At 35.3% G+C, this 12,561-nt stretch overlaps 2 protein-coding genes across 2 annotated transcripts; both read right to left on the bottom strand.

The window, feature by feature from the left end:
* Window positions 1-1,494: 1,494 nt before the first annotated feature.
* Window positions 1,495-2,751, bottom strand: LOC127178905 (serine/threonine-protein kinase pim-3). The gene is made up of 5 exons (XM_051132081.1): window positions 2,711-2,751; window positions 2,176-2,554; window positions 1,902-2,078; window positions 1,683-1,771; window positions 1,495-1,558 (listed from the first exon to the last, which is right to left on the bottom strand). Exons 1-5 carry the CDS (start codon window positions 2,726-2,728, stop codon window positions 1,547-1,549), a joined length of 675 nt encoding a protein of 224 aa, XP_050988038.1. The 5' UTR covers window positions 2,729-2,751; the 3' UTR covers window positions 1,495-1,546.
* Window positions 2,752-6,361: 3,610 nt separating this feature from the next.
* Window positions 6,362-11,062, bottom strand: rabac1 (Rab acceptor 1 (prenylated)). Its single transcript, XM_051132296.1, has 6 exons — window positions 10,956-11,062; window positions 9,977-10,057; window positions 9,506-9,718; window positions 9,180-9,277; window positions 7,433-7,534; window positions 6,362-7,349 (listed from the first exon to the last, which is right to left on the bottom strand). Exons 2-6 carry the CDS (start codon window positions 10,045-10,047, stop codon window positions 7,261-7,263), a joined length of 573 nt encoding a protein of 190 aa, XP_050988253.1. The 5' UTR covers window positions 10,048-10,057; window positions 10,956-11,062; the 3' UTR covers window positions 6,362-7,260.
* Between the last annotated feature and the right edge of the window lie 1,499 nt (window positions 11,063-12,561).

A 12,561-nucleotide genomic window follows, 5' to 3' on the forward strand; every position in this document is an offset into this window, starting at 1 on the left:
AGATGGAATGAAGATGATTACTTTACAGTTTGTAATACAATAGCTAATTAATCAGATCAGTTGTTTATTGTAAACTAAAAAATAATTGAAAATAAAGCTGAGATAAAATATATACAGGTGCATTTCAAAACATTGGAATATCATGGAAAAGTTCTTTACTTTTCGCTACTGAATTCACAAAACGAACTTTCTTATATTCTAGATTCATTGCACACAAACTAAACATTTTAAGAGGTTTTTTGTTTTAATTCTCATGGTTACGACTTAGGAAAATTAAAAATTCAGTATCTCAAAAAATAAGAATATTTTCTCAAAGATTACCCTGGTGAAAAAAACAGCATATGCTGGTTAGGTATGTTTTGACGCTGGTTTAAGCTGGTCCTTGTCGTTATAAATAACAACAAACCTGAATACTATTACAAAAATAGATATATCACACCATGGCAAGACAAAAGTGTACAGAATTTTTAAAAAACGGCCACATCGGTATAATAAATGTACGCTATAATAATAATAAAAACTTTTTTGCTAATAACACAATATAAATAACTTTATTTATTTTTGCTTAACCCTGAACAAGCACATTTAATATTTTTAATTATCTTTGTTTGTCAGATCTTCAGCAAACTTTGCAGTTATCAAATTAATTTTGATCTATTAAACTGTTTAGCAGATACAGTATGTCCCATTATGACATGGCTATACTGTATGCTGGGTGTAAAAAACTTGTCTGTAAACCTTGTCCATATGAAAAACAAGTTATTTTGAAGAAACATGTTTAGTTTCATGAATATTTAAAGCTGTATATTAAATTTGAGTAAAACTGATTACAATGCACTATAATACGTTTTTACTAATAACTCTGGAACCATATTTACAATCAAAATTAACAATAAAAATTCTTCCGATTACTTCAGTGTCCCTGAATCAGTTGAGTTTATGCGTATGTATTTCTGCAAAGCATTGCGAAGATATAAGTTAACTGATGGCCATTTTTAATGAGCTATATCTGCTGAATGCAATGTCTAAGCTCAACGAAACTGGACACACAATAGACAACAGGTCATTCTGAGGACACATACAATGTGGGCAATACAACTGAAAACCCACTGTAAAAAGATTGGTAGATTGCACCTTCAATGTAGGATGTTCTAACATATCCTCCAAAATGACACAGACAACTCTTTCGCCTCAGACACCTCAGGCAAACTCTCTTATAAACTTTATTATACATTTTTTATTATACATTTCAAAGTTTTCTTATAAATTCTTATACAATTATAAATGATCTTATACACATTTTATACACTTCTAAACTTATCTTACACACTTATCTTATAAATAACAACATTTAGACATCTCTAAGCAAGCAGGACTGCCGGACAAGTCCAGGCGCCAGGTGCTATCAGGACATGCCGGCCCTGCAAAGGCGTGAGTGGAGGGATGGAAAGGCCACTCATGTCAGCCTGCCAGACGCAAAGGTGACTGAAGATAGAAAACAACAGGGTGGCTGTGACAGGAGTTGTTTTCTAAGGTTCTTCATGTCTTACTGCATGACCTGATAAAACATAAATCAGCATTAATAGTCTAAATACATTAGAGCAAATTTGATTTGATTAGAAGTTTATGGCTGATGATCAAACCAAGCAAAAAAGAAATTTAGCTCATCTTAGACTTAGTACCTTAAACCAGTCATGGAGATGCATCTTCTCCAGATCGATCCTCTGCTGTGGATCAGACTGAAGACATGAAGAAATCATCTGGCAGCATTCTGTGCAAACAGACGAGACATTTGATTTATGAGCTTATTCTTTACACCTGCTCTCTTTTAAGCTGTAGGTCTTTCTTTGTGTGATTTAGAATAGAGATTGTCCCTTGTTCTTCTTTGATGAAGATCTTACCTTGTGACAGGCCAGGTCTGGTCCATCTCCTCTTACTGATCAGTTCCAGGTCGTAGTCTGTGGGATAATATCCGCACGCCATCATGAACAGGAGGATCCCTAGCGACCACACTGTTGTCGGCTTTGCGTGGTATCTTCCGTTCACGGTGACCTCTGGTGGACAGTACACTTTTGTGCCTGCAGGAAAGAGATTTTGTCCATTTAATCCACATCATGTTGACTATACACAATGCACTTCTGTGAGATAGTTAACAAAGTAGTTCATAACACATACCACTGAAGACTTCATAGCCAAATTTCTTCATTTGCGCACCACACCCGAAGTCAATCAATTTCACCTCCATGGTGTCCTGGTTCACCAGTAGGTTCTCCATCTTGATGTCCCGATGAAAGACACCACACGTGATGCAAGCATTGGCGGCTTCGATGACCTGCCGCATGACCTTTTGTGTCGTCCCCTCATCAAGACACTCTCCATGGAGCTTCACAAAACTTTTTAAGTCCATGCAGGGCATGGGTCGCTCCATGACCATGATGTAATGGTCTTCATTGTCCTCCCAGTCCAGAAGCTTTATAATCTGAGGACTTCTGGGGCTTTTATTGGCCATGAGTGTCAGGCCTATTTCCATGGGGATGGCTTTGGGATGATCAGGCTAAAGAAATGGAAATGTGATGCTTAGATTGAGATGGTTTCCTAAATAATGACTAGTCCACAAATCAGAACAGTTTTCATACTAGTACCTGTGATTAATATTAATATAAGATGTTCTAAATTGAAAACAGTGACTAAGAAGCAGTAACATACTCACCACTCTGATATAGGCCATGTTAGGGGACTTCACTGAAAATTTCACAGCCACCTGATCAACAAAACAAAAATATCACAATTAGCATGTGCACAGAGGTCATATCAGTCGAGACATTAATTCTGAAGAGATATGCAAAATTTTGTAAGGAATGAAAAAAGAAACCTGAAGTCCATCCTTGCAGCGAGTCCCTTCGTAGACAAAGCCAAATCCTCCTTGACCCAGTTTTGGGCCAATTTTATAATGGCTGCGGATGTGGCCTATTAAAAGATAAACAATTGCAGAATGTATGAAATACAGTTTTTCACATATGTAAAGAAAAATTGGTTGAATGTTCTACAAGATATAAAAAAGTTGCCTAACTTATTTTTATGAGTTAATGTAAAACGCAAGTTGTCATGACTTATTGATCATATAATTTTTACAGTGTTTATAATTCTTAATAACATTTTCTAATTCTTACGGATGTATTGTTCTTACCTTTGTCTGGGACGTCCTGCTCCAGCTGTTCCTCAGCAGCAGGGTGGACTTTAGAATCTGGAGCTATAATATAAACAGAATCAAATAAATCAGTAAAATATTGCATACTCAAATTAGAGTGGTTTTTCATTTAGGGGCACATTTGACTTGATATCTTAAAATCAAACTTCTCTAAACAATGTGAATCGATTTGTTTAAGCTCTAACATACTGACTGGTTTAGTAATGACATCTAATAAAGCTATTCTTAGATCATGCTCTGATCAAAAATCCTTATTTTCATTTCCGAACCATCATTCTAATGACAGCAGTGTTTTGGAACAGTGATTCTTAATTTTATAAGGAAGCAAAGCAGAAGTTGCCATAATTGAAGAATCAGCCTAAAATTAAAATATGACATGATGTGATTTTTACCATCGGTAAATGTCCGATATGATCCGGGTTCAGCCTGGTACTTATTCTCAGCCTCAGCCAGATCATATTTAGCGACTTTACGGCGAGGAAAGTGGAGAGAGGGCCACCTCCAAAAGCTCTTCTTTTTCTTTTTCACCTCTCTCTCTGTCTCCTTTCCTCCATCACTAGCACCAGCAACAACAGGCGCCTCATCAGGCCGATGAGGAGGATGGTTATCCGCCGTGTTAGTGATGTTTTTGAGAAGAACACATGGTTCTTGCACACACTCCTTCTCAAACATTTTTCTCAGTCTTGAAAGTAGTCCCATTATAACAATTTTCACTCAATAATAGTCAGAAAGCAATCAATCAGTCAGCACTCCGAAACTTCAACCCACAAAATGAGCAAGTTCTAAGCCTAGGTCAGATGTTCTAAATGTGATGTCATAACTAATGAGATTAGAACACAATTCAAAAAAATACATCACGTGGTCCGGTGTATTGCGGTTTAATGATACTAAGACTTCTATAATTAACAGTATCTTGTACATAGCGGTATATAAATATAGCCGTGAATGCAGGGCTGCTTAAAGTTTTCGACCTAAGTTCTGGACACATTAAAGCGATAAAGAAACATCCAGTGCTTTATTTCGTAAATTGCTAGGTCCAGAAAGAAAGCGGGTAAGTGATCGGAGGAGGAAGATCATTTGCGCAATCACAAGTGATTACCAGCTTGCATCATTGCTTTTATAGCACATGTACTCTGAAAAATCATGGCTATATTATTTTAACCCAAACATTTTTTTAATGTTTGGGTAGCTTTGTGTAACCCAGCTCCTTGGGACAGGACAGTAGCAACAATTAACCCAAGGGTTGTAATGAGCTATTTTGCATCCTCTTCAGGTGAGAATAGTTTTTGAATGTGGGTTTGTGTATGTTTTATTTAATCTATAAAACAGTTTCTTTGGTGTAAATCATTTTATTTTATGCAAAACAAAGTAAGGACATAAAATGTGAGTCACAAAGGAGTGTATTAAGCAGTGCCGGCCTGTAGGTTTGTGGGGCCGTAGGCAAGATAATGAAAATGGGCCCCACTAGTGTAAAAAACTGTCACAGAAATTTGACTATTTGAAATTTGAAGTGAAAGCACATAAAATGACTATTTCAAAATGTAAGCATGAATGTGTATGAATTGTAAAGCATTTAACAAACATATGTAATATATATATATTTATATATATATATATATATATATATATATATATATATATACGTATATATATATACTAAAGTGAGATTGAGTAAATAGATACACATGAAACAAATAAAATATAAATAAAGTATGCACAAAAACTAAACAGAGCATAAACAAAATAAACATAGCCCTTATTATTCATAAATGATAAGAAATGCAGGCTATTCTGCTTGTTTTTAAGGATTGATTGATGATCGCATGGAAAAAAAAAAAAAAAAAAAAAAAAAACTTTATTGCATTACATTGGACCCGGGTCTGTAATTATTTAACATAACATGCTAAATGTGGCTCAATTTTTTTATATGACAAGTCTGTCTGTGATCATGGGCATCATTGCATGTGCAAAAAAAAAAAAAAAAAAAAGCAATAAATATTATGTATATAGCAGTAAAAAAAAATCATATTTTTCCAGCCCTGGAAAGATATTGTTTGCATTCCATTTCTACCATAACTTCACTTTAATCTCTCTATCATTCTATCAAGGTTTTCAGACTTTATTTACCAAATTGTTCCTGTGTGTAGGATTGCACAATTTGACCAAAATGTTGTTATTATCAATATGACTAATTCTGATTATTGTTATTAAATAAAAACATTAAACAAAATTGCAGCGATCCATTTGCTTTTCTTTTCTTTAGCTTTCAGCAGCCTGTAAATATATACCTCAGGTCCCTTATCAAATCTCTTTGCACAGTCAATCGCAAAGCTCTGGTTTAAGAGGTGTTTTGTGTGTTCTGTCACAGCTGAAACCAACGCTGCCACACAGTCTTTTTGCCACACAGTGGGTGGAGCTGCACTCCTGTTTATTTTATTGTATTTTTATATATTAAATTCTATTTTTCTATAAAAGTTATTCAATTGTCCTTTGTGACACAACTTAATATCTGCTTCCTCTGTACTAATTAAATCGGAGGAAAATTCTAAATTATACATACAATAATTGTATACTAAATAAAGGTATTTAGTATAAATTATATTTTAAAAATATATATATATTTTATGTTACACATACATCATTGGGGTTCCTAGCATCCCAAATGAAAATTAGCATTTTCAATAATAACCACAATTGTCTACTTCTCTTAACAATGGCAAGCCTTTTTAGGCCACAGCAGAGAGTGACTGTAATATGCTGACTGCAGCATTCATCATACATTGATGTCACTGCAAACTACTGACTTGCAAAACTGGGCTGCCTAACATACACACACACACACACACATCTCTCTAATGTCCCTTGGGAGAATGCTATGGGCTCACTGCAGTGCTCCTCTTTCTCCCTCCCTCCATCCTTACTGCACTGCTGTAATGGAATATCGATCGGCTGCTCTTGCCGCAGTGTTTAAAAGGAGAGGTAGATCCCACTCAAGGTCATCACTATGGCAACTTAAAAATGAGATGGGTTGTCACTGGTCTGATGTCATGAAAACAGGTCACGTTTGTGTGATAAGACAAAAAGAGGGATTGAAAATTGGCAAAAAGTCGTATTTTTCTATGAGCATCATTAAATAAACATTAGACGTCAAAGTATTGTACAGGCTGAGCATTTTATTGCACTTCCCATTCATTGATACAACAGAAGCAAGTTGTAAAATAAAAGACAAACAAATGTTTCCATAAAATGAGAGAACAAATACATAAAAAAAACTTCCACTGGGAATATTGGCATCAGAAACTGATTACACTAAATAGCAATAATACATTTTCTTTGCTGACGCATGCTGTTATTAAATCATGCATGCGCTAGCTGTCCCAAGACTATGTAACAACATATGAGCTAAATGTAGCTTAAGACTAATGATTATGTAATGACTGGTACCCTATAAATCACACAAACTGTAAAAACAGTACATTCTTGTTGTCTGAATTTTTCCCCCTTGCTATTTTGGATGATCTAGCATAACATTTTGCTCAAAAGCTGTTACTTATATTTGTCCTGTAGTGTGAGAAAATCTGAAATCCTGATCTGAAAGGATAGCTTACCCAAAAGTCCTGTCATTTACTTGCCCTCATGTATAAAATCTTTCAAATTCTGTGAAACATTAAAAAGTATCTTCCTTTGTGTTCCACAGAACAACAGTTTTCACTTTTGGGTCGACTATGTCTTTAAGGATCGCGTAAATTGAACGAAACTAGATTTTTTTGCTTTGGGTTACAGTCCATTTAGTTTGTGCTTTAAAGATGCTGTAGAAATAAATAATGTAGCAAATGAACATGATATCCAATAGGTGCAAGTAAAGGCATTTGAGGTCTTTCAGTGTGCTTGATCTGTTCAGGGCGACGTCATTTTAACAGTCTGTATTTCTTTGCTGGCCAATCTGTCAGTAAACTGATGTTGTCAAATTAGTGCAAACAATATGTGGCAATATAAATGATGAGGCAAGACATTGTAGGTTAACACAAGCCGAAAGGTCAAAGATGAGAGGTTTAAACAGGTTCCATGAGAAGCTCATCCATGTCAGGCGACTCCAGCTCACGAAACGCGGCATGAGACCCGATAACAGCTAGTGTAGCACCTAAAAAAAAATTAAAGTTTCAGAAGAACTGTTTGAAGACAAAGACAAACTGAAGTACAATGACATAAAGGTGAAAAACTCACCTAGTACCCAGAACACAGCAGTTCCTGCACCAGCGAGCCAGAACACAGGGAAGGAAACCCCTCCAGCCAAACCTAACTGGTGTCCCTGAGTCAACTCACGACCTGAGAGAAACACAAGAGTGTTACATTACTTACATCACATCAAATATTCAGCCCTTAAACTTCAATGTAGCACTTTGAAGTCCCCATGAAATAAAAATTGAAGTTTTTTTTGGCCTATAGTATGAAAATGTTAGCCTTGGTTATCTATAAGCTAGTGTTTCAAAACAATGACAAAATTTGCATTTACAAGATATAAACATTCAAAATGTACAATATCAAACTCCAGCCAATACGGATCAAAGATTTTGATGACATCACCCTGCACTTCAGCTTCTCATCAAACTTTCTGTCCAATCAAATGCTCTCTAGAATCCAAAGTGTCCCGCCCCGTCTCTTGTTCACAGAATTTGTATTTTACTTGTGGTGAATGGCACTATACAGGGGATAGTGAACGATTCTGACAGTGTAAATATGCTTTCTATTGGGGTGATAGAAAGGTTTTGTGTTGTGTTAAGCACACAGTCTGCTCCAGTTCAGAGACATGATAGCATATGCAGACCATAAAACATATCAGACCCATTTGAATTCTACACAGAATGGTATATTTGCAGCAATTTGGATGAGATTGTGACCGTCATACGCCGTCAAATGCGGCTTAACCGAGCTCAACGGCTCTGGCCCAAGCTGTGATATTAACTAAACGCTATTGGCTATTTAAAAAAAATGGGGTGGGACTGCTTGATATGTCCTGCCCTATCTTCCTGTTTCAGTTAAAATTACGTCAACACATAGAATAACGCTGCGTTTTCCAAAGCACTTCAGTGGACCTTTAAAGGAGTAGTTCACTTCCAGAACAAACATTTACAGATAATGTACTCACTCTTTCTTCAGTCGTAAAGAAATTATGTTTTTTGAGGAAAACATTTCAGGATTTTTCTCTTTATAATGGACTTCTATGGTGCCCCGAATTTGAACTTTCAAAATGCAGTTTAAATGCAGCTTCAAACGATCCCAAATACATCTGTAAACAATCCCAGCTGAAGAAAAAGGCTCTTATCTAGTGAAACGATAGTTTTTTTTTTTTTTTTTTATTACAGATTTTATACTTTTTAACTAAAAACGCTTGTCTTGTCTTGCTCTACCTGAACTGTTTTTTTCAGGTACAAGGGTTTGTCGAAAAACTCCCATTTTATTTTCTCCCTCAACTTCAACTTCATTTTAAAATCATCCTAAATCGCTACACAAGTAAAAGTGAACATGCAAAGAACATCAAACACCCTTGACAAAAATGGTTAAACAGCAATGTAGGGTGATTTTGAAGGAGAAAATGAGATGGGAGTTTTTCAACATACCCTAACTGTCTTAAACCAGAATACACAGAGTTCAGGCAAGACAAGTAGAGCATTTACAACCACATTTAGGATCATGTGAAGCCGCATTTAAACTGCATTTTGGAAGTTCAAACTCACGGGCACCATTGAAGTCCACTATATGGAGAAAAATCCAGAAATGTTTTCCTCAAAAAACATAATTTCTTTACGACTGAAGAAAGAAAGACATGAACATCTTGGACGACAACAGGGTGAGTACATTATCTATACATTTTTGTTCTGGAAGTGAACTACTCCATTAAGCAAATAAAATGAAATGACGCAACTCATACGGCCTCATACATAACTACTAAAACAACACCTCACTTTCTTACCGAAAACAACCAGCTTCTTCTCCAGTGTTTTCAAGTGAATTATATAGAAGGCACCAGCAAACACTCCCAAAGCAATCAAGAGCATCGGGGAACTGATACTGGAGAAGAAAAGGACAATGAAAACAGTTAATTGCCATTTTATCTGAACCTTCTGTGAATGTTTATTCTGTTAAACACCTTCCAGATGGTTGCGTAAATGTGGACCTTCAGAGAAACTTAAACACAAACACACACCCATGCTGTGTACATAAGAACAGGCACTTGTCGAGCATTTTCGTTTCTATAATGTGAAGAACTGAAATGATAATAAATAGGCAATTCCTTACATGCAGTACAGGATGAGACCCAGGAAGATGAAGGTGTAGTTGCTGTGAAAGGTGTTCAGGTTCCTCACCACACGCTGGCACAGCTCTCCAAAATTGCGAGGTTTGGAGAACTTACGCTGGTCCACAAAACTCGCCCACGGACGGATGGACTTCCGTCTGCGGTCCACCCAATCCTTAATCACACTACCAGACAGACCTTTGGGCAGCCACAGCCTGATGTCCAAAACAGACAGTATAATAATGTTTATACATAAAGAATTCATAATATAATCATTTTAAAACATAACTGCATCATAAAAACACAATTAAGAGTATTAACAACACATAAAACACATTTGTATGGCATTATTTTTAATGATGTATAATTCAACAAGTATAAGATTTATACTTAAAATGAAAGATTAAACATTTCTGGGCTCTTGAGCACTTAGGAATTGTAGTACTTTTGGTGATAGACAGCACTTTACTCACCTTCCCACTACTCCTGCCCCAGGAAGCTGCTCTGGTTCACTGCTGAAGGGGTCACTTGCTTTTACATCCATCTCAGCGTGTCTAAAAACACATAGATCTTAATTACCAGCAATACATATGTACTATAACTATGAAACAGTTTATTTCCAATGCAGTTCAGAGCCACTACATATTCTATAAAGGTAGACTATACATAAACTGTACTATATGGCACTGCTATGAGATGTAGAGGGCACTCTTGAGTGTCGAATGAGGGCTAAAGTCCAACTACATAACTGTAGTCATTATATTGTTATTTTATTACATTATTATAACACTCAAAGGAGCTGGAGGTCGTGCTTCACATCGAAAAATGCATTTCAAATATTAACAGGCATGAGAAACCATAAAAGTGGGTATAAGAAGTTCTCTTGAGAACAGATTGAACAATGACTGTATTAAGTCCTCAGTGGAGCGCTGCCTACACTATACTCGTTTTCAATTTTCATGAATCATGAAGAAATTAAATAAACATTATCTTTATAGCTTTCATTATTCTAGCTACTTAGTGTAGAACAATTTCCATCTACAGTGCAGCAAGTTATAAATGTCTTAAATTACATAATGTACGCTAATGGAAAATCGATGTAACTAATGGGTTGGTACCGAAACTCTGCATCCACAACAAGAAGGAATCCGGAAGAACAAGTTTGTTAAGCTGCTGCATTACGTCCGATGTGTCCAAAACATATTTAGTTATAAAATAAGACATCTAACTTAACAAGAAGATATTTTTGACGGGTTGGTATAAACACTCCCCAAAGTTTGTTTATCAGATCTGTCACGGAAACTAACCGCTCTTTCTCAGACAATGTTGATTCGACCACAACTATGAAAATTATATAAAAGTGAGCTTCGAGAAGCGACTGTAAAGTTCGATATTGCTAAAACGGCGTGTTGAGAGGCAAATTTGAAAGGCTAAAACAAAAATCCTACTCACAGTACTTTCCGTGTATGTTTTCAGTATGTTGATGTGCAGCGGATATGATGTGGTTAGCCAGCAGGAGCGGTGACGTTCTTCTTCTGTAGACGTAATCACGAGCCGAAGTAACGACCGCCTCCTAGTGACATGGACCAAACCAACAGGACAGGCAAGCCTATTGTTCTACGACAATAAATTATTATTAATTATATCTTATCTAAAAGTCATGCCGTCAATTTAGGGAGGGAGATTTTTTTATTTTATTTATTTATTTAAAAAAAAAAAATATATATATATATATATATATATATATATATACACACACACAAGCACACACACATCATTCATCACGATTCATGCATCTAAGATAATTATTTAAGAAATACTTACAAGTATTCATATTTACATATGATTTATATTATATTATTTTATTATATATACATAGAAATATACACAGTACACACGCATATATTATGTAAACAAAAACTTTCATTTTGGATGTGATTAATCGATTTGATTAATCGATTAATTGATTTGACAGCTATCATATTTATAATTTTTAAAAGTTAAGTAAGGCCTGTGGATAGAATTACATTACACTGCATGTTTCATGGACTACGGCTACCACAAAGATGCTTGACAAAATTAGACATAGCAGATATGTGACCCTGGACCACAAAACCAGTCATATTTGTAGCAATAGCCAACAATACATTGTATGGGTCGATATTATCGATTTTTGTTTTTTGCCAAAAATCATTGGATATTAAGTAAAGATCATGTTCCATGAAGATATTTTGTAAAATCCCTACTGTAAATATATGAAAACCTAATTTTTGATTAGTAATATACATTGTTAAAAACTTTATTTGGACAACTTTTAAAGGCAATTTTCTAAATATTTTGATTTTTTTGCACCCTCAGATTCTAGATATTTAGTTGTAAATAAAATAGTAAGTAGTAAGTAGTTGTATCTCGGCCAAATATTGTCCTATTCTAAAAAAAAAAAAAAAAAAAAAAAAAACATCAACGGAGGGTTATAAAGTAGCCTATAAATGAAGTAGGCTATAAATCTCAATTTTAAAAAAAAATTATCCTTGTGGTCCAGGGTCATAGACAGATAGATAGACAGACAGACAGACAGATAGACAGATAGATAATTTTTGATTAGTAATATACATTGTTAAAAACTTTATTTGGACAACTTTTAAAGGCAATTTTCTAAATATTTTGATTTTTTGCACCCTCAGATTCCAGGTTTTAAAATAGTGGTATCTCGACCTAATATTATATCCTATCCTAACAAACCACACATTAATGGAAAGCTTATTTATTCAGCTTTCAGATAATGTATACCTCTCAATTTTGAAAAATTGACCCTTATGACTGGTTTTCTGATCCAGGGTCACATTTGTATAACCATAGTTTTATAGTTAGTGTAGCAAGACCATGGTTAATTTGTGGTTACCATGGTTTAACTATAACCATGTTTTTTTGTTTTATTTGTAGTAAAACCATGGTTTATTTTCGTAAGGGCTCTTGTGTGTTAATTTCCCTTCCCAATATGGCGACATTTTGCGGACGGATACATCGTAAACGTAACACGTGACTCGTTTGACTACTT

This window comes from Labeo rohita, chromosome 16 (assembly GCF_022985175.1).
Source record: "Labeo rohita strain BAU-BD-2019 chromosome 16, IGBB_LRoh.1.0, whole genome shotgun sequence".
Lineage (NCBI taxonomy): Eukaryota > Metazoa > Chordata > Actinopteri > Cypriniformes > Cyprinidae > Labeo > Labeo rohita.